The sequence below is a fragment of the Ixodes scapularis genome, unplaced genomic scaffold (assembly GCF_016920785.2).
Source record: "Ixodes scapularis isolate PalLabHiFi unplaced genomic scaffold, ASM1692078v2 PGA_scaffold3__209_contigs__length_174095766, whole genome shotgun sequence".
In the NCBI taxonomy this organism is placed as follows: domain Eukaryota; kingdom Metazoa; phylum Arthropoda; class Arachnida; order Ixodida; family Ixodidae; genus Ixodes; species Ixodes scapularis.
The window spans coordinates 48,304,495-48,327,365 of NW_024609868.1; the positions used below are offsets into that span (position 1 = coordinate 48,304,495).

Here is a 22,871-nt window from a genome sequence, read left to right on the forward strand (position 1 = left end):
AAATCTAAGATGCGCCATGAAAGTAATACCCAAATTCGTCTAAAGAGGATAGGATTTCAAGTCGTTCACTGAGTAAATGCGCAAACAATTAGTGTTAATACAATACACCGAATATGCATCATCATATTAAGCAAATTAAAGGGCCCATGAAACGAATTTTAGGTTTTGATAAATCATTTTAGATTGGGATTTTACTAATAGTACATCGTTCAATGGGCTAAAAGAAAAAAGGTAGAAAGTCAAAAGGCTGACTTTCAGTGCGAAAATTTGAAAACACAGCGGACTATTTTATACCTACTCCCCTTCGTAAGCTCTTTGCCTTTTCACTGTGATACATCCGTGGTCCCAAAAGGGCGTCATCGGGTCCAAACGCACGTCACACCGAAACCGGACCTCACTTAGTCCCTTCACCCCTAAGCTGACATTGTGGTGGAAGCTACGCGCTTGCCGGACCAATCAACCGCCTCCCTTTCATCACCTGACCTCATTCTCTGCGCGTGGGTATGCGCAAAGGAGCGTGATCACGTGGCAGGTCTGGCTGGCCCAACGAGCACGTAGCATCCACAGCACTGTCAGCTTCGGGGTGAATGGGGTGGGGAAACCAACTTTTGTCTGAATTTTGAGCAACGGGCTAATCTTCTAGGGGGACATTTGCTCTGTCCGGGTACACAAATCAGATTCCGTGCAAGGGTGGCCTCCCCTATTTCCGTATTCTTGAACTGTTTGGTGTAATGCACGATTTATGAGTTGAGGAGGAAAGCTAAGCAGGAAAAGGCTGGAAAAACGTTTCATGACCCCTTTAATATATACCGGAAAGAAAAACTACAGGGGTCATTGAAGTTGGAACAAACGTTTTCTTCCGCAAACTATTCAACATATGTGACTACGCCCCCGTATACATATTGAAATAAAACACAGAACACGTTAGTTGCTTACAACACTTCCTGCTCCGCATTCCGGGAACAAGAAAGTTGAATGCCATGGAAGCTGCCTTGATCCGCATGTTGCTGGGAACAGCGTTCGTAGGCATGCAGTTGTCCTCGTACGCATTAGTAGTGGCAAATGACGAGTACCTTTATCAAACAGTTCTGGGAAGGGACCCCGGTATAAGCGGTAAGTGAGACTTGGCACGAGATTTTAAACGATATTCATAAAACAAAACGCGCGATAGTTTTGCTAAACACTTGGAATCGGCATTGGTATTATCCGAACGCCTTTGCTCGCCGTACCACGGCGAGCAAGTGTTTCAAAATACGTCTTTGGCTCACCGAAACGCTAAGGAGGGCACGCCAACGAAAGGGCAACATAGAGAACGCGCAGTGAACGCGCGATGACGAGGCAGCCAAGCGCACGCAGTCATTGGCTGAAGTCGGGGGGAAAGAAACGCACGCGGGCCAGGCGCGTTTCGGGGGTAAACAAACGCACGAGGTGCGCAAGGACCAGAGCAGACCAACTTGCACGCCGTAATATCATATCTCTTTAAAATATGTTTCGCTTTTTTTGTTGTTTTGTGTATGCAGCGATATTTGTTACAAAAAAAAAACAAAAAAAACAACACATATGAAAAAAAAAATATAATCAGGCACCTACATCCTGAAATGGCTTAATAAGGCGAAGAGCTGCACCTTTCGTTTCTGAAAAATCTTCTTTGAAGCGTGGGGTTACTTTTTCTAAAGAGAAACTGCGCTGCAATCCACTTGAATAGTGATCGGCTTAGGTTATATAATAGAACAAAATAGAATAGGATAGTTTTATTTCCAATACATACATTTTCAAAAAGTAGAATGATGAACCGGTGTAAGCCTCAAGGGTTTGTGTACCTGGCTCGGCACAGTGGGTGGCAAATTCACTATGTGTAACATGAGTATAAAATGGTCATTCCCCATGGAAGTCAGTTATTCAAGGAAAAGGTTGAGTTGTCTTACCTCTTTAAATAAAAAAGAAAAAAATATCCGCCAACTACAACCTCCGACAGCACAAAAAAAAAAGAAAAAAAAAAAAGAAAAAGGCGAAGACCACGTTGAGTTTTAAGCCTCTTACTATCGCCTAGCGACCAATACGATTGCAGCACTAGACTGTAAGAATGTAGAACAAATCACAAAGCAAGAAGCGTTTCACATAATAGGCCACGTCCTGCAGTCCTCAAATTGTCATTGGCTATTGCAACAAGTGAATCTTGGATGCGAATATTCAGAAGCCCGATTTTATATTTAACTATACTTTATTTAAACCAATTTAAAATATTTAAGTTAGTAGGAGCCGGCAGCTGTTGAATATTCGAAGATAGTAATGTAATAACAAAGCGGTTGAAATAATGTATTCAACGATTGCTTAAAGGCTGGTGTCATCGGTTCTGATCTGAACGACCACCTTCCGATATTTATATCGGTTCAGAGTATTCAAAACAAGGTTAACAAAAAACAAGGAACACTCCTTCAGAAAATAACTATACATAAACTTGATAGTTTTAATATTGCTGTTGCAAATACAAACTGAACCGGTGTATTAAGTGAGGATACAGCCGATTGGACTTACAACGCTTTCATAGATTTATTTGTGGATTTATACAAAATATACTTCCCCTTCAAATAAATTAAAACAACCAAACGCGTAAGAAAACCTTGGACAACGCCAGATTTATTATCCAAGATTCACACCAAAACTGTTTTGTACAGCCGGCTTGCTAAATCGAGAGACGAGGAAGACCTCAAAATATTTAAAATGTAACGCAACGTCTTAACAAAATAATAAAAGCGTGCTAAAGAACACTACCATTTCAAGGTGTTCAATGCAGCAGAGGGACGTACGGACGTCACGTGGAAGGAGGTAAACTCTCTTTTAAATCGAAACCGTTCATCTATTTCAATTAATAAAATAGTGTGTAACGGTGTAGAACTAACCGGATGTTCTTTAGCGAACGCTTTTAACGAGCATTTTGTGCGGGATTGATACTGTAAAGTCTTGTGTTTTTGACGATGATAGAAACAGCAGCTCGATTTTTTTAGAACCGGTTGTAGACCCTGAGGTTATTAATGTGATCTTACAACTTAAAAATAGCGGAGCTTGTGACGTGGATGGTTTACAAATAAGGCCTACTGAGTATGTAGTTCATTTATTAGCCGCAGTGCTAACGCGTATATTTAATCTTTCTTTGGTTACTGGTGTTTTTCCTAAACGAATGCAAATAGCCAAAGTGTCAGTACTACACAAAAAGGGGAGTGTAAATGATATGGTAATTACAGACCAATTTCCATATTGCTAGTTTTTTATGAAGCCCTTGGAAAGGTACTTTACACACGCTAACTAATTTTTTAACTAAGCATAATTTGATAACTGCTTTGCAGTTTGGTTTTATAAAGCATAAATCTACCGAGGCTGCACTCCTCGTCCAGAATGAATTCATCGTGCACAATCTTGACGAAAAAAAAGTTGTTCTTGTTATATTAATATATTTCACAAAGGCTTTTGATTGTCTAAATCATGAGATTTTACTAGCAAAATTGGATACATATGGGATTCGAGGGCTCTTTGCACTTAGTGAAGTTGTATCTAGAGCATCGAATGCAACTAGTTTATATTGATGGATATTCGTCAAATTCGAAGTGTATTTTTACTGGTGTCCCCCAAGGAAGTATATTAGGTCCTTTTCTTTTCAAAATTTACGTTAATGATATTGTAAATATTAACTCTGATGCAACATTTATTAACTATGCCGACGACACTAGTTTGCTTTTTTCAGCTGAAAATGCCGATATGTTATTTGACATGGCAAATCAGGCGTTATCTGCATTAGCAATTCGGAGTCGTACTAATTCCCTACAAGTTAACGTCGATAAAACAAAAGCAGTGATTTTTCGCCCAAAACATAAGGTAGTCACAATTACAAAAGATATCATTTTGAACTCATCCAAAATAGAGGTTGTAAAATCTTTCAAGCTCTTAGGTGCCATTTTTACCGAGACTATGTCATGGGATAGTCATCTTAACTACCTTATTTCTAAGCTGTCTCAAGTAGTAGGTGTTATAAACCGCCACCGGTACATGTTACCAGTAAGGGTAAAATTATTAATATTTAATTCGTTATTTTATTCCCACCTAAATTATTGTAATTTAGTCTGGGGTACAACAACGTCGATGAATCTAGAAAAAATACACTTGTTACAAAAAAAAGCGTTAAGGGCTATAGAAGATGTTCCATTTGACATCCACACAGCTAGTTTATTTAAAAAGTTTCGCGTTATCAATATACACGCTCTCTTTAGCTACAGACTTGTCACTAGTCTAAGACTAGAAAGAATTAGGGGTACAAACTTTTTGATAAACCTTGGACAGCTATCTGAAAATATTCACGCGTATTCTACCCGTCGTGCAGAATGTTCGGAGGTGGTCACTGCAAGAACGAACTATGGCATACAAACACTCAAACATACTATCCCAAAATACTTAACTTACTTGAAGATGAAGGTACATTACTTTTAGGGTCTTATAACTTCTGTCTGCAAATAGGCCACTTTTCTGTTATAGTCGATGATAAAATATATAGTCTGAAACACGCTTTGTTAAATTATGGTAATCAAAATTTGTTAATGTTCTTTGTTTGTTTTTTTGAGTTGCTGCTACTGTGCCTTGTAGGCGGTCAAGGACTTGTCAAGCTGTGCCATACAGCTTTTTTCCTTGATCGCCACCATCAACGTTCGATGGAAATAAAGTCCTTATTATTATTATTATTATAATTTGACGAAATTATCTTAGTTTATAAGGGCACTATACTCTTCATCCTGTGATATCCAATGAGTTTTTCAAGCTAAGAAATTTATCTCGAGCTAATTTTAGACTGGGCACTTCTTTACGCTTTGCTGGTAATGTTGGGCTCTTTAAAAGTAACGGGTTACCTGTGATATTACCAGTGGCATAATAGCGCTGGGGACGTGATGGTTATGAAATGTTCAGTCCTGTAATAGAGCTGTTCCGTTATTATGGTATTCATAACACAATTTGCCATGGATCGTATTGTCTCCCCGAACAGGTGCTTGGTATAGAAATCCTAACAAAACGGAAGAAATTATGGAATGCGTACTGAAAAACGTATCGGCGCCTGTAAGTACATTTAGCGAGTTTGGAGCTCCTCGGTAAGCTAAATGCATACAATGAAGAAAATTGCATATAATGCGCATTTTTATGTAGAAAAAAAAAAAGCCGGAAACCTCCATAGAAAACGACGCAATACGTTTATCTTTCCTAACTGCTTTCTTGTGTGGGCTTTAGTTACCTTGCTATTGTTGACATGGCGTTTCTTTGCATGCTTATCAATAGACATACCTAAGAGACATTTATATCGTATGTCTTGTCTAGAAGCACATATACTGGACCTATATTCAAGATGTCCACCGCTTATTCTACGAACAAACCGAGTATTACAAAGAGCGCAGCCGCGTAGTGTTGGTGAATTTTACAATAACTAGTATATATTACCTTTCGGCCGCCTTATGCGATATATGTGCTTTTTCCTTGTGCAGGTAAAAGAAAAATGGACAAACTATATGTATGATAATTGTTTAACAATAACCGAGCTCGTAAGCAAAATGTGCGACCTTGTAAGTTAACTTCTTTTGTAGATGTAATGTAAACGAGAATGGACCACATTACAAGTGATGTACAATCTCCTGATGTTTGAGCTAGACGTTGAAAACTACATGCCACGACTGTGTAATTACCGTAACAAACATAATTTTCTTCTCTATGGAAACCTTAATCTCTGGAAACCAAAAAAATTAGTTGTGTCCGCAAATATTGACTGAGTTTTGGAAAACGCAAAAACTTATGTGTTTTACGTTGAAACGGTTCTATTAGATGTTTTATTCAAACAAGCGTACAGATTGGATGAAGTGAGGCTGGGTTACAATTGTGAGGCTTTTTTTTTTAAACACATTTTGCGCTGATTGATAGGCCGATAAGCAAACTTTTACGACCAACAATTATTCTCGTTATCACAGCAAGTATACACTCTTAGAAAAAAGGGTCAGTGTAGTCCTCCCTAAAGGGAGGAACGCTCTTGACACATATGTTCCTTCAGAAAGGGAGAAACTTTCGTCCCATAAGCAGGGGAGCAAAAGTTCCTCCGTTGATTGCATCTCATTATGGCGGCCACGAATCGAGCAAATCGAGCTCGATAAGGCTTAACGAGAACACTAAGTCTATTGTACGAAGCGAGAGGAGCAGCAAATAAAAACGTAACACGAGCTTTCCGCGAACTGTCTTTATTTTCGAAGTTTCTTTACCCCTGCAGGTAAAAAAACTTGAGTTTCGAAAGCATGCAGTCACTCAGTCTTCTCAGCGTCAGCACTGCGATGTTCAACGGAGACAACCAGCACCCAGTTCGCGCACTTTATGTCTTACCTTTGCTATTCCTCGAGCCACAATTCCTTCTTCAACCGTTGCGTCAACCGCACATCACGGAGGAGTGAAAATCATTCGCCCGCAAAACCAAAAGCCGCTCTAAAAAAAAAAAGTAAATCCGAAGCAACCTCTTGGCTTACCTCAGCACGGTAACACGAATAATGGCGTAGCCGCGTAGCGTAAAAGTATGTTAAATCGCTTGCCACCAGATGGCAGGGTCAAGCAGAGTAATCGCAAGTAGCTAGGCTAGGTGGCGCTAGGTACCGCCCAGTTCATGTTTTACAAAAGAACATTTATTTTATTTTCTTACACCACAATAGACCCTTTCCGGAATTCAGTCTGGCCACTTTGATCACTATCATCATCATCTGAAAACGGCATATGTGCTATACTAATGGCGGCCTTCTCTATACTGATGAAGGAAGAAGTTGAAGATGCTCCTAAGGAGATGATTCGAGACCTATACATTCTAGATGTTAGCGCGGCGTGAAGCAGGAATTGGACGCAAGAGCTGCGTAAGCGTTCATTTCTAACTTGGTCGCAGTCAATGTGTTAGTAGCCCACACTCGGCTTCAAAGCCCCGTGATGTATGGAACTCTATCAAGACATCTGTGTGGGTTGGCGCTTCGTTCCGACTGCCTGCATTTGTTTCGCCATCGACACTAAAAGAGATTGAAAAATAATTGTAGTGAAGTGCACATTCTCGTTTACCGTTGACCTTTGAGTGACGGTGCCCCATTAAATACTGCGGACCACAGGTTCATTGCCGCCATTAGTATAGTAAAACAAAAACTGCCATTTGAGTCACCAGATGGCACTGAATTCCGGAAAGGGTCAATTGCGTTTCCTTTACTTCGGGAATCTCTAACATATGTAGACACGTTACGCACACTACAAGCGTCAGGTGAACATATATTGAGCGCATACACAGGCATCGCAAATACAAACATCAATACAACAGCACACTACCCCGATCACTAGTCCCGAGCCTTGCGTTTCCGTCTTTTATACTGGTCGTTTTGAACGTACGGAATTTTTCGGTGACTCCCTAAGCAATAAAACATATTCCGAACATGTTCATTTTTTTCCAGCAATGTTATACATCTGAGACTATTTTTAATGGCTCAGGGGATGAATCTCTTATTAAAAAGAAAACGCTCGATCATGCCGCAATTATTTGAAAGCCAATAAATCGAGCCGCCCCAATGTGGTTCCAAGCCATGAGTTTGTTTTCCCGCACGGCCCTTCGTAGCCAGTATTTATATTGTAGTGTTTTTTTTTTTTTTTTTTATTTGTGCTGTTCACGCACGGCTGCAATTGCCGTCTTGAATTAATCTTTGAAGAGCGGATATTCACTCAGCTAGAAGTGGTGCTTCACGGGCAGAGAAATCGCTTTTCGATCAACTTGAATGCAGTCAAAGCCGCGACTTCCGGCAACTGCTAAGTGTACGGAGCTACGCCGTTGCGAGCTCGAAAACTTCTAGCGCTCATCCCAGCGCGCCACTTGGAGGGCAGTTTCTACAGGAACCGTAATATATTTAAACAGTAAAATAAAAAAATAGCGTTTTTTTTCGATTGTACCTGTTTTTTTATGCTAAACTTCCATTGTAAATATACGTACTTTCCGTCATACTTTCGTACTGTTCAGTCTTTTCCCCAGAGCGCAATCGCTCTCGGGGACCGACAGTCACAATGGCCACTGTACGATAGGAGCTTACCGTTCAGACCAGCGTTCCAACATGACTATTCACACGTCGATCGACTGCACCTAATCCCTCAAGTGGTTTTAAATTTTTTAATGTAAAGCGGAATGTCATCCTGCGACACCCCGCCCCCTCCGATCACGGCCCGACAGTTTACGTCATCTCATCTTGTTGTTACACCACTAACACGCGAACACACGGTCACATTGGCGATAATTCCAGTCTTCTGTTCACAACCCACAACACTGCCATCACGATGTCGCTGACACGCAGAATACAGAATCACGTTGACGATGTTGCTGACACGCAGAAATACAGAATCACGTTGAACGCCGGTTGGCACTCGGCACGGGACAACAGAACCGAACTCAGCGCGGAAGGCACCCAGGCAGCCGGCAGGAAAACCTGCCTGCCTTGGACGCAGTTCCCGCGATTTCCATAATGTCGAAAACGTCGACACAGTTCCTCGTGGTTTCGTTACTGTAGTTCTGCGGGAGTCCCGCATATCGGAGACGGCCGTCTAACCCAATGTATGTGGCGCTGCTGGCACTGCTCTGGAACTTCGCCGTTTCTAGCGGCTTCGTTAGCTCATTCGATAAAATTTGTGGTAAAAACGTCAATGCAACCGAAATGTTCTGCACATTTGGACTAGAAGACGGAATTACAGGCGGCCTTCGCTGCCGCTGAAGCTCATTCAACTCAACATCAAGTTATTAAACATCGTGCTCGATGTGCTCAAAAAACTAAACCGAAAGAAGAGTCGGGAGGCGGAAAGCTTTCTCCGGTCTGCCTGGAGGAGGAAAACGTCTCGGTGAATAATAAGGACTTTAATTTTCCTTTCATTGGTCTGGGTTTGTTTATGTGTGGTTTGGTAAATAAAAATAAAAATAAAATAAAAAACTTTACGAAAAAAAATCCTGCTCCCCTGGGGATCGAACCTTTGACCACTTGGTCAGTAGCGCGATGTTTTACCCCTGCGCCAAGTGAACAAGCAGGAACTGGCCGTCCTCCTTTCATCTGAACTGCCGTTCCTCCCTTCTCTGGGCAACTTGTCCGCAAGAAGGGGGAACAGTCGCTGTTGCTACCTTTCTCCTCCTTTTTCTCTTAGAGTGTAGAGCTTGCTGACGTATCCTGACAAAATTACTAGCAGTTGTTTTATGCGTGGTCATCCTCTAACTTCCTTCTAATTTACATTTTTATTGTTCCTGCACAGAAATCAATAATGCCTAGCAGCTTCATCAACTATGGGGTAAGTTTACATCGCAACTCCCGCAGCACTGGAGATAAATTTACAACTCGTTGTGATAATCTAAGCAAAATATAAGCGCAGCAAACTACATTAGGCTGCCATATTCATATGACTTTACAACGTCATTGCTAGAATTTGAACGTTACCAAGTATCACAAGAGGTGGGACCAACGTGGGGCCACGTGGGCAATGGGGACTCCAGTAGCCCCTACAAAATCCACGTCGGTCCCACGTTGGCGAAGCGTTGACATGCCCAATATGGGTGCCCAGGCAGTGCCACGGTGTATCCCCCCTCGAATATGCGAGGGTAAATTTGGGCACAGCATGGACATGCCCAACTTGGGCTGACCATGCAATACCCCCGGGGGTCCCACCTCGGCCGTGGGAGGGCCAAGTTGCGATGAAGTAGGCTTCATGGTGGCAAAACGCGGGCATGCCCCACTTGGGCTGCCATGTAAGACCCCCGTGGGTCCCACCTCAACTTTACGGGCTGCCAGAGACAATGATGTGGGCTAAGCGTGGGTGTGCCCGAATTGTCCTGCCCATGTGAGACCCCCATGGGTTCCACCTAGGCTCAGCGGGGACCAAGTTTACGAAGATGGGGCTCCATGGATGCAAAGTGTGGGCACGCCCAAATTGGGCAGCCAATATGAAACTTCCGTGGGACCCACCTCGGCTGTACGGGGGCTAAAGGTAATGATGTGGGCTAAACGGCGGCTAAGCATGGGCGGGCCCAACTTGGGCTGCCCATGTAAAACCCCTGTGGGCCCCACCTCGGCTCTGCGGGGGTCAAGTTTACGGAGATGGGGACTTTATGGCGGCGAAGCGTAGGCATGCCCAATTTGGGCTGCCATTATAAAACTCCCGTGGGACCCACCTTGGCTCTACGGGGGCCAAAGGCAATGATCTGGGCTCAACGGTGGCTATGCCTGGGCGTGCCCGAGTAGGACCGACCATGTAAAATCCCCGTGGGTCACACCTCAGCTTTGCAGAAGCCAGGTTCACGAGGATGGGGGCTTCATGGTGGTAAAGCGTGGGCATGCCCTACTTAGGCTGCCAGAATATAAAATCCCCGTGGGACCCACCTCAGCTGTACGGGGGCTAAAGGCAATTATATGGGCTGAACGGTGGCTAAGCATGGGCGGGCCCGACTTGGGCTGTCCATGTAAAACCCCCGTGCGTCCTACCTGGGCTCTGCGTGGGCCATTTTGGTAGTGATGCGGGCTCCAAGGTGGCAAAGCGTGGGCATGCATGCCCCAGCTTGGGCTGCCTAAGTAAAACCCTTGTGGCTTCCAACTCGGCTGTGCGTTGGCCATGTTAGCGATAGTGCGGGCTCTACAGTGGCAAAGCGTGGGCATGCCCGACTGAGGCTGCCTAAATAAAACCACAGTGGGTCCCTTCTCTGCGGGGGCCAAGTTAGCAAAGGTGTGGGCTCCAAGGCGGCAAAGCGTGGACATGCCCAACTTGGACTACCCAAAAAATCCCTTTCCGCTAATATTGAGAATATCTACTCCACGTTCTGAAAATTCAACACAGGAGATCGGCTTAATTTTGATACCGAATCACCAAGGATTGTAATTCTAAGCATGGGCGAGTTATTTTAGGCTTCTAAACTTTATTACTAACTGACAACTCAGTGGTGTGAATGTTGAGAAGGCCGTTTTACGTGGGGTGCAATTTTTTACGTTGAGTATTGAATTTGACGGGTGAATTCAAAACACGCTCGTCAGAATGTCGTATCTCTTCTAAAATTCGGTGTCTGTAGACGGCTCTAGCTGGCTACATACCCCGATTAACTGTCCAACAGGCGTTTACATGGAAACGTGCACAGCATTTGTTTTGTTTTGTTCTAGTTCCTACACTTGAAATGCCGAATTATTTGTGGCCTTATTCAAGACCTTTCAGAGGCCCGTTGCCCTCAAGTTTTGAGCAGCATTCCAGACGAGGAGATAGAATATTTTGGCTCGCGTTTCGAACGTTCGTCATGACCTTTCCTTACTACTGTTTTTCTGAACTCTGCTCCATTATACGTGCCATCGTTGCAGAGGCTACAAGGGCGAGCTCCAAGCTTTCAGTGTGTCAGTCAAGCGCGCGCGCTCATGCAGTGCATGCGAGCATCGTTCAGTGGGACGTGCTAGAGCCTAGGACGTGCCTTTGCAAGCTTCGGCTTCGCTATCACGTAAAGTGAAGCCTCTATCTACCTCGTGGAGTGAAACACGCGTGCTCGCAGAAGCTATGAAAGAAAGCAATACAAATATCAAAGATAAAGAAACATTTAATAAGACGCCGTGGACTCAAGCTGCATTTTTGTTTTACGTTTTGTTATTGCGCGTTTACAGAAGCCGAGATATGCTTGTATTCGAACATGGCATGTGCAAAATCGAACGTTACAGCGCCACGGAGATGGTGCAGTGAGCATAACAGCGTCGCGTCTTGAGGACGCGCTCGCGCCACCTGCCCCAGAGCAACGAGTCTATTGCTTTATCAAAATGGTAATATTTCCAGTAGGCCTACGGGGAATGTAAGGCATGCTCAACTGTGTATGCGCTGCAATACCCTAGACCGAAACGAAAATATGAAATAACCCCCGAACGAAATGAGATTCCCGGGGCGGCCTCACCTGGTCTGCCCACGGAGGCCCACTATGACCCCCACGAGCGGTGCTCATGCGGGCTGCCCACCTAGGTCCCCTGCCGACCCCACGAGGAGAGCCCATGTGGACTGCCCAAGTAAGTCCCTTGTGGGTCCCCCGGTGTGGCTCAGGTGAACTACCCAAGCGGGCCCCACTTGGGCCCCACTTGCAAAACCGACGTGGGACCCACGTGGGCTGCCCAAGTGGGACCCACGTCGGCCCCCCTTTTAGAGCCAACCTTGTGCTAGGTCCCTCGACAGAAGCCTAGGCAGGCTGCCCAAGTAGCCCTCCCCCCCCCCCCCCCCCCCGTGGGTACCACGAGGGCAACCCATGTGGGCTGAACCAGTGGGGCAGCCCACATGGGTCGGCCTCGTGCAATTATTATATCGAGCGTTTGGAGATCGAATCAGTATCTGTCAAGCGTTCGAACGCCCATTAAAATATCAAACGTGCCAAAGCATCCACGGCTGAGCAGGCAAGCTTGCTCTCGTAGTGGAGTACACAAAGTAACTTGCCGTAAATAACACTGTCCTCGCGGAAGCTCAGAAGTTGATGAATTTTAGGAAAAATTCTATATTGACAGCGATTTTCCAGGTGAAAGCGAACGCGCAGCAAAGCCTTCAAGCTTGTCGTCTGCTAAACCCAACTCATCGAAACCGCCGCCAACTCCGCGGTAACTCTAGCTAACTCCTGTCTCATTGGGCTGCACTACATTTTTCGGCCAGCGGAGTCACTCTTATGTTTAGCCACAAAACATTTATTTATGAAAACTGTGAGGGCTGTCAGTTTTAATGTTTGTGCACAAGCTATTTGACAGGATTCTCGAAAAGCAGCCAGAAAGGTTCTGTGCCGACAATCGCTTAGAAACAGGGGAAGCTTCACTTTTCCCTCGTTTTCCCCTTTCCCTTGCATTATAATGGATCAGAGTGACAGCCCTTACAGTTCTTATAAATAAATGTTTTGTGGTCAAGAGTGGCACCACCGGCAGCCATCGCTTGGTGTCAAGTGATGGCTGCCAGTGGTGCCACTCGACCTGCGGAAAGACAAGCCTCGACTCGATCCGGCCTACCACAATAGTGAACGGTGGTTACTGGCAGCGACAATCCGGGAACTGCATCGCTGCACGTATCGGTTCAGGTGGAGTCACGCGAGGGCCTGTGGTGCCATCTGGGAGTGCTATCTCGTAGTAGCTATATAAATCCGTGGCCTCCGCGATCTGCTGCCGGCGGCGCGCCGTTGCTCCGGCCGTCCCAATCGGCCGGAGAGAGCGTAAGTTGAAAAGGGGGCATGGCCACGTCTTTCGCCGCACCGCGGCGCGCGTAGCCTAAGGTCGCTTTCCCTGTCGCGGGCGGGCGTAGAGGACGAAAACTCGGCCGTTGCAGCCTGTGTGAGACGTTTAATGGAAAATTACTACCGCTCATCAATGTAGTTGATCATAGTAGTTACAGGTGCCATTAATTGTTAGCCGATTAAATTTTTTTCGTGGACTGGGCCTGTTGTGCAGCGTAAGTGAATTTATTGCACAGCAGTATTTTCATTTTTGCGTTCATGCAGCGTTACTACATACAAAACCTGTATTTGTTATTTTAGTATGTGAAAGTAGTTTTTATGTGAACAAGCAGCACAGTGCGCCTTGATTTTTTTTTTTTTTTTGTACTAACGATATTAATTTTTTTGTGTGCATTCATTCTAAAAGAAAAGTAAGTGAAGTGTAGGCTTTCACAGCGCACAGGTCTCTTACAAACCGTTGTTCCGATCCAGTGTTGAATAGGACAAACTTCCTGCAATGCTTTAAGGTTGAAGTTGTAGGCTGGAACTGGGTCAATTTTTTTTTTATTATTATGAGGTTTAACGCGTCGACGCTACAGATGCGATGAGGAGCGCCGTAGTAGATGGCTCCGGAATAATTGTGACCAGTGAACCCATCCTTCTAGCGAACTTTAACACAGGACGAAGAAAGAAAAGACGAAACACACGCTAGACTTCAACTTGGTTATGGAAAAGGGAACAGGAAAACAGGCATATATGTATATGATTTGAAAAAACAAACAAGCACATGATTCCGCGGAAATGAAACGGCGCAACGTTTTACACGCCGGCGCAACGCTGCAGTCTCCTCCTTACAGTATCTGCTTTTCTAAACAACTGCACTCTCATTCTGTTGATTGCCCTTGCATCTGACTGCTTGTGTGGAAGGAGGTCATCATAAGTTTGTGCTGCACATTCAACTGAGTTAGTAGGCCGCTGCAGGTCACCTACTGCATCTTGTGCACTTGTTTTCGTACCTGTAGCCACCTGATCCTCCTTGGGGCCTATACCTTGAAAACTTGCCTCTGTGTTTACTTCAGGGACTGATGGCAACCAGCAATCAGAATTTGACTGGCCTGTGCTGGTTGCACTGTCACAGGCTGAACCAGTCACTTTGGCATGGCAACTTGATAAACTTGATGCCTTTTCTTTGTGTGAAGGAGTCCTGTAGCACTCGCTCCAATTTACGCCTTTTTTGTGGCTTTTGTGGGTGCATGTAGGTTGGGTATCCTGAAAATATGCTCGGAACAGCATCCCGTTTGAGGCGGCGAAGCTTGGTGGACCCTAGAGTGTAGTCCGAATCCGCAAAATGAAGGCTGCAGACGACACTGCTCGATGATTTGTCATTTGGGACAAAATCTTTTCTTGATATCGCCTTCAGCCACGCTTGGCGACGGTCATCGTTCGCAGGAAATTCATGAAAACTTATTCCAAGCTTTCTTTTCCTGTCCGACTTGCAGAAAGGCACGCTGCAATACATTCTTCTGAAAAAATACAGAAGCAGAGCGGACAGCGGTGTGAAACGCACGCCAGAAAACCATATAATTTTCACTTACAGCAAAATTTGAGGCGGCGATATTTCAGAGGCTACATAAGCCCACTAAACACACCTGGAACATATACATCATAGCAAACCAAGACTCAAGAAAAAATTGTCGCTTCGTACACTTGGAAGACTACCCTAGAGCTTAGACTACTGCAATCGCCTGCCTATAAACAACACTCGAGCGCTTATCGGTGTTACGCTGCTCTCTCTCTCTCTCTGTATCACACCCACGCGCGCACGCACACACACACATGCAAGCGCGCGCACGTGCGAACCTACACACACACACACACACACAAACAAACATGAACACCCGCCTCGAACCAGCCCACATACGCACGCACACACATGAACACGGGCCGCGAACCCACCCACATACGCCCGCAGCGCGAACCTACGCACGCACGCACGCACGCACGCGAGCGAGCGAGCGAGCAAACCAGGGAACCCCCACGCATTCACACACCGTACGTGCACGCGTGCGCACGCGAACCCACACGCAAGCACACACGCCTTGAAACAACACGCGCGCTCACACACACACACAAAATAGCCTAGTTAGTTTACTGTAGCCAAGTATTTCGAAACAGTGTTGTTCACGTTCCTCAAAAAGGGGAACGGAAGCTCGTTCCTCGTTCCTTTTGATTTTTGGAACGCGTTCCCGTTACAAGTTCCATCTGTGGGAAAGGAACTCGTTCCCGTTACAGTTAAAAAAATGGAACGTATCGTTACATATACGTTACATTTGTATTTAGTTAATTATCATATTTAGCTAGATGAAACAAAGTTTATTTTTTTTATGGATCTCATCAAATGGCAGCACACGAATTTGAGTGCCGTGATGGAAGGACATAAAGAGGAAGGACAACAAGCAGAAGCAAGGTTTCATTCGTTGTTATATTAACCTTTAAAAAATCTCAGCGTTCTGCCTTATTAATGTTCCTTATTTTGCCTTATTCATGTTATTCATGATTGTGATGGGCTATGCAGACAAGCCAAATGTACCGTTACCCTACATTGCTCAAGCGTTTTACAACAACCTTACACATTTCAATCTAACAAAGTCCTGTGTTCGAACTGGACAACACTTTCTTCTCGATATTGCTGTCCGTAAGACAAGCAAGTGGAAAAGAATGTAGGGCTCTTGGAAGGTCAGTCTTGAAAACTACCAGTCCTTTTTCGTGAAGGTCGGATTTGTTGTTCAGTTTGAAGGTGGGAGAAGAGGAGAGGGAATGAAGGTTAATTTTTGTGCTCTGACCAATGTTTGGGATGCAAGGCTGCATTTGTTTTTGGTAATCTGCTCTTTTAGTGTAACTAATTTTTTTTATTTTTAGAAGTTCAGTGATGGTTGTAGTCGGTCTTAGATTTCTGGGTGTATGATGATTCATGGAAGCAAAGAAAGTAGCTGAGTTTGAGACATCCCTTTTCTGCCTTTTCCTTCGACTAAATGTTTTGATTTCTGTACCGCACTCTCGGGCACTGAAAAGAGAATCAATGTACACTATCCCTCCTGCGCCCTACTGTTATCAAGCGAGGACCGCAAAAAATAAACCCTAATTAACAAAACATTTAACGAGATCCTGCTGTGCGTAAGTATATTATTTTTATACTTTTTTTAGAATTGCCCTCTTAGAAGTAAAATAAAAATTACCCCACTGGGCAAAGCAAAAGGAACGCCGTTCCTCCTTCCGTTCCAGTAAAAAAGTAACGAGTTCCCGTTCCAGTTCCACCGATGCAAAATGGAACGGCGGCGTTCCTTCGTTCCTCCGAAAAGGAACGCGTTCCAGGAACGCCGTTCCGTACAACACTGTTTCGAAACAGCCTGTAAGGCATAAAAAGGTAAACCTAAGCGCCGTGATAGCTCGCGAAAAGGCCGTAAAAGTGGCAAAAACATTCAGCACACAGGCATTCAATCTGCACGAACTGCAAAAGGATCATTCGACTTTCATTTAACCACTCCGGCTGCATGCAAAACAAACATGTCATTTAAACAACGTACGTACCTTAACTTTGTACTGCTTGCAGGAACGAGTGAAGATACATCGACCACATACTCAAGGTTTTTCTGCAGTGAAAACTCGACAACGAAGACTGACGATCACGTGAAATCGCAGGCAGTGTCGGCCAGATGAGCCTCGCTTTAACCTTAGGCTAACGGCGCCGCCTCGCGACGGGAGACGGAGTTAGCAAAATTACACCGCTCCCCTTGCTTCCGCGCCGAATGGGACGGCCGGTGCAATGGCGCGCCGCCGGCAGCAGATCGCGGAGGCCACGATAAATCAACTTTCATGTTTTCATTCGTCGCTAAAGAGCGGCGCTGTTATCTTATTTCGTTTGGTTTTGGGGGGACACGAGTGGTCCGGGTTTAAAGGGTGAGTTTCCCGACTGAGGTGTTTTAGTAACATCGGGATGCAATATATAGCAGCTCGCTTTGAGTGTGCGCTGTGAAGTATACCTATAGTTGGTTTGCAGCGCCCCCACATTGAATGGTGCTCATCTTTTTTTTTCTCGGACTGAAACGGCGTATCCAGTCCGGCCGTGACTGCAGACTACGTCGAAATGCTATGCTGCGCAGAAGCACCGCAAAATACTGTGTAGTTTTTATTCTTTTTTTTTTTTATTTCGTCTTCGCCTAGATTTTATGGCATAGTTTGAGATGGCCAGCTAACTACTGGTCACCAGGTCAAATAATGATAAAAAGTCGGTTCGAAGGCTGCGTTTTAAATATGTGTTTTGAAAAAAAGAAAAAAAAGATTCAATAACACCAGCATCTGCCTTTATTGTTTGATTTTATATTAGTCTTATTTGCAGAATATTAAAAATAGAGATGCTTAAATAGAGAAAAAATAGTGATTTCACCATGCGCCGTGCCCCTACCTTTTGTTGTTTGTCTACCGCGTGACCCAAATAGCGGCCAGGCTCTTTAAATTGACCGCAAAAATCGGTTTCTTAACCTATCGCGTTACGAATTTGTACAGCGTTGGCCACAGCTGGTCAATTTTTTCCTATAAAATTTGCAAAGAGTGAGCTTGACTGAGGAAAAAAGAACAAAAAAGAAACGGACTTCACTCCTATGAAAACGCAGCGAAGCCACCGGTCTTCAAACCATAAGGCGCCCTATGGTTTCAAGACCAGTAAGCGACTCCACTGCGTTTCCATAGAAGTTAAGCCTTTTTCTTTTTAGAGCGCAGCTCTTAGGCGCCCGTTTCAGGCTTGAGCGGCGTCGCCGTCGCCGTCGCCGTCGGCGTAACCAAGGTCACCCCAAGGTCACGTGAACTCCCGACGTCACGTGACACCCCAGGTCACCCCAAGGTCACGTGACTTCGGGGGTGGTCACGTGACCACCCCCAGGTCACCCCAAAGTTACGCGACCCCCCGAGATCACGTGCCCCCCCCCCCAAAATCACGTGACCCCCCCCTCCCCCCCAAGTCATGCGACACCCCCCCCCCCCGAGGTCACGTGACCCCCTCCCCCCGAGATCAGGTGACCCCCTGGAGCATATTAAAGAATGAGGGGAGGAGGTGGAGAAGGAGGAGGAGAGGTCTACCCTCCCCTCAGTCCCCTTCCCTCCTCCTCCTCAAGAGCTGCGCTCCAATCCGGCGTTACAGGGAGTTGTAAACGGCTTTCACTTTTTTTTTCTTTTTCTTCAGGTAAACTCACTCTTTGCGAATTTTATAGAAAAAATGCACCACCTGTGGCCAACGCTGTACAATATCGGAACGCGATAGGTTAAGCAACCGATGTTTGCGGTAGATGAGTTTGGCCGCTGTTTGAGACACGAGGTAGTTCCAGGCAGACTTGTACGGAATGGCGTTCCAAGGAACGGCGTTCCTGGAACGCGTTCCTTTTAAGAGGAACGAAGGAGCGCCGCCGTTCCATATTACATCGGTGGAACTGGAACGGGAACGCGTTACATTTTTACTAGAACAAAAAAGGAACGGCGTTCCTTTTTTTGTTTAGTGGGGTCATTTTGATTCTATTTTTACGAAGGAAATTTTAAAGTATAAAAGTTATATCATTACGAAAATATTGTTTTTAACTCGTTCACGTTTTGGTTGCTTCTCTTAGGATTCATATTGTGTGGTCCTCACTTAGTAACAGACCGTTGCTAGAAAGTTAGTGGACATCAATGTTTTTGTCTTTTTTTTTTTTTTTTTTTTAGTGCCCGATACTGCGGTGCAAAAAGCAAAACGTTTGGTTGCACGAAAAGACACAAAAAGGGGCGTTTCAAACTAAGCTACGTTATTTGCTTCCACGAATCCTCATACACCCAGAAATCTAAGGCCGACTACAGCCGTTTCTGAACGTTCATAAAGAGACGTAGAGTTATAACAAAATCACAGGTTATCAGACATCGAACGCACTTTTGTATTCCGAACATTGGTCACTTCAACGATACACAAAAATTAACCTTTATTCCTTCTCCCTTTGTCCCCCACCTTCAAACTGAACAACGAATCCAACCTTCACAAAGAACTACTTGTAGTTTTCAGGACTGACCTTCCAAAAGCATACCCTCTCCTTCACTTGTTCGTCTTGAGGACAGCCACATCGAGGAGCAACTGCTGTTAAGTTCGAACAAGTGACTTCGTAAGACTGAAGCGAGTGAGGTTGTTGTAAAACGCTCGCGCAATGTGAGGTAACAGTAGATTTGGCTTTTTTGAATCGTTCACCACAAACATGAATCTGGTTAAAAGATGAGGTTTTTAAGCTTGAATATATCAACAAATAAAACCTTGATTCCGCTGGTTTTCTTCTTCTGGTGGCCTTCCATCACGACATATAAATTCGTGTGTTCCCATTTGATGGGATAAATAAAAAAAAGAAGAAAACTTTGCTTGATCTAACCAAATATAGTAATTAGAAAAATACAAATTTAACGTATATGTAACAAAACGTTCCATTTCTTAAACTGTAACGGGAACGAGTTCCTTTCTCACAGATGGAACTTGTAACGGGAACGCGTTCCGAAATTAAGAAGGAACGAGGAACGAGCTTTTGTTCCTTTTTTCGGGGAACGTGTACAACACTGGTTCCAGGCTTTACTATTCTCAATTTCGACAAATCATCCATTCGAAAGTTGAAGATTAAATCTGTCAGTCATAACAAGCTGTCGGAAGTATATACGTACCTAATGACAAGAAGTGACCATAAAAATCTGGAAATTGCTTGCCAATTTTCGTATTTATGAAAAAATGTAACAATGACGTGGTAATAATTTTTGACCGCGTACTTAAAGGGGTACTCCGCCGATTCCTTCATGGTCCCCAATTTGCTTGAAATTTTGCTAAACTCGCAGAACAACATCGCCAAAATAGTATCCCAATTATTAGGTCAAAATAATTTTTTTTCACGAAGTTATTGAATTTACAGTTTTGGTCCTCACCGTATTTTTCAAGCTCGAAGTCCCTACTGGCAACAAAGAAAAAGTGACGTCAGTGGAAGTGCAGGGGTTCACTCTTTGGTCTGTAGAATTTGTTGCCAACTGATTCGAGGCAGTTTCATGGTGTCAAATGAATGCTTTGGAAGCTCGCTCCAGTCCCCGCGCTCCAGCACGGAACAAATGATTGGCATATGTGACGTCAGTGGAAGTGCAGGGGTTCACTCTTTGGACTGTAGAATTTGTTGCCAACTGATTCGAAGCAGTTTCATGGTGTCAAATGAATGCTTTGGAAGCTCGCTCCAGTCCCCGCGCTCCAGCACGGAACAAATGATTGGCATATTCTATTTATTAGACTGCTCGCCCGACTGGCAAGCTTGCCTTCCACTGACGTCACGGCACTGAAAAGGGCGGGTATATTTGAATGTTGGTTTTTGCATCATTTTCATTTGCCGATTTTGCAATAACTATTATGAATTTCACGATACTAAATAGCGTACTGGAAAGGGTAAAGGCCGAGGAGTCAGAAAATATAGTTAGTTAAGGTAGCTCAAAAATCGCCGGAGTACCCCTTTAACGGGACAACAAAGAGGTGTACGTAAAAACTGCGTTATTATTGTTTCAAAAAAATTCGGGGGTTATTTCGAAAAAGTTAAATAAGAAAAACAACTGTATGTATGATTTTATTCGCTAATCCGCATCCGTAAAGTTACAATGTTACGGTAGTCATACTAAAAAATAAATTATTTTCTAGTCACTGGAATCGACAAAAAAATACAACGACGAAGCCCAAAATGCTGGTATAGCATGCACAGCAGACATAACCGGATGGACCACCCAACCCCCACCCAAGACTGCACCTTCCCGGGAACGAGGTCCACGCTGAATATTGGTCGATCAGATAAACAAAAGAAGGACACGGCTCTGCATGAAAACTGAGCAATCCCTTCACATTGCTCCCTAAGCATGCAAAGGATATGAGTGTTTTCTTCTCGAAATCTATAAACGAATAAAAATAAAATTACAAACACGAGTTTTTTGGTTGCTCCAATTACTGCTGAACAACTTTAAAGCATGCATAGCTTCAATTAATTAATTTATTTTGAGTACTAAGGACTGTGGGCCGCCTGAAACTTTGTTGACGTTTTTCTTTTCTACCACTGTCGTCAGCGATAACCCCCTATTTTCGACTTCGATGAAGTTTCTAATTAAAAATATTCATATATGCTTTTAGATTTACTTAAAAATATTAAAAATTGTAAGCTCGTTATACATTTCTATTCGAATTTTGTTTGTATACTCGGGCATATCTACTATGGCGCATCGTTTGTTGATCAACCGGCCGCCTTTGGGCAAACACCAGCGCATACTTGGAGATCGCAGGCATGCCCTGTGCGGCCTACAACCGCAAAGACAAGTTTTTGCCCGATCTGGTGGAATATTCTTCTTCCGTTTCCCAAAGACCGAACAAACGTGAGTAGTTAATTAAGTTGCTGCAGCATTCAACTTAAACTGGAAGAGCTATCCAAGTCTGGCTTCGAAATCGCCACTGACGCCTCAATAGACGATTATGACAACTCCACATACAGTGTGTCACAAAAAAAAATGTACAGTTTTTTTTACCGCAAAAATAAACTAGGCATCGCCGAACGTCAATACTCCGCCCAAAGGTAGCGCTCTCTGTCATCATGCTTGCCAAGTTGAACTGCAATCAGAAACATGAAACACCACGAAAGACATTTTGTTGTAGAACAAGAAATTTTCGCAAGCGAAAATGACACCATCCTCCGACTTAGCTTGTCACCAAGCCGGTAACATCAACCCTGCCTTTGACACTCATTTCATTGATATATTGCACCGAGATGAATTCAACTGAAGGCAGACTTGAGGCCGCTGATTGACACTTGAAACAAAAGCACGGTGTGCAAAGCTTGCGTAAACACGTACGTACACAAGTACTTGAATGTACTTTTGAACTGCTTCGTCAAGCCAGTAAACCATAAACCTGCCAGGGTCTCTGGGAAAAGAAATGCGAAAGCAAAACATGTCACGCACTGCTTGCACGTACCAGATTGCAACGTGCGACTCTTATTTACCGGGCGGTGTGAGCTGTACTATGTGATTCCTTTCCCCTCTTTTGTTCTTAGGTCCTACCAACACTGCGCAGCAAATAAACAAACGTGTAACAAGCAGCTGAAAAAAAGGGAACTCTTTTCTTTTTTTGATTAGTTTCGTCGTGTTGCTTCCGCTTTGTTTGTTGTGATCTCAACACCGACGGCTAGGACCACTTGCGCAACGATCGTCATTTTTATTTATTTTATTTTTATTTATTTATTGATACTGCAACCCCTGAAAGGGATTTTATCAGGTGGGTATACACTTGATTGACAAGACATGCAGGCATACAAAATAGCAAACAAGTCGCAGAAACAAACAAACAAATATTTTTCAGAGGGACAAAACTAATTTAGAAGGGATTCAAATAAAGATAATGATGGCTGCATAACGACACTTTCAGAAAGGCTATTCCAATTAGTTACCGTTCGCGGAAAAAAAGAGTACTTGAAGCAATTATTGTGCGATTGAAAAGGAGTTATTGTTAGCGCATGCCTCTGACGAGTAGCGTAGCCTGATGAGAAGTTTATTAAGTGAGACA

The 22,871-nt window shown here is 44.2% G+C and overlaps 1 protein-coding gene across 1 annotated transcript; it reads left to right on the forward strand.

Moving 5' to 3' along the window:
- The first annotated feature begins 980 nt into the window (after positions 1-980).
- Positions 981-21,101, forward strand: LOC115309163. Its single transcript, XM_029967363.2, has 5 exons — positions 981-1,113; positions 5,027-5,097; positions 5,517-5,594; positions 9,313-9,348; positions 20,970-21,101. Exons 1-5 carry the CDS (start codon positions 981-983, stop codon positions 21,099-21,101), a joined length of 450 nt encoding a protein of 149 aa, XP_029823223.2.
- The last annotated feature ends 1,770 nt before the right edge of the window (positions 21,102-22,871 follow it).

What these genes read in the sequence shown, in the direction of transcription:
- LOC115309163 (XM_029967363.2), top strand. Translation starts at nt 981, where the DNA reads ATGGAAGCTGCCTTGATCCGCATGTTGCTGGGAACAGCGTTCGTAGGC. An exon ending in AAGGGACCCCGGTATAAGCG is followed by an intron (nt 1,114 to 5,026) that starts GTAAGTGAGACT and finishes CTCCCCGAACAG; the next exon opens with GTGCTTGGTATAGAAATCCT. An exon ending in TAAGCAAAATGTGCGACCTT is followed by an intron (nt 5,595 to 9,312) that starts GTAAGTTAACTT and finishes GTTCCTGCACAG; the next exon opens with AAATCAATAATGCCTAGCAG.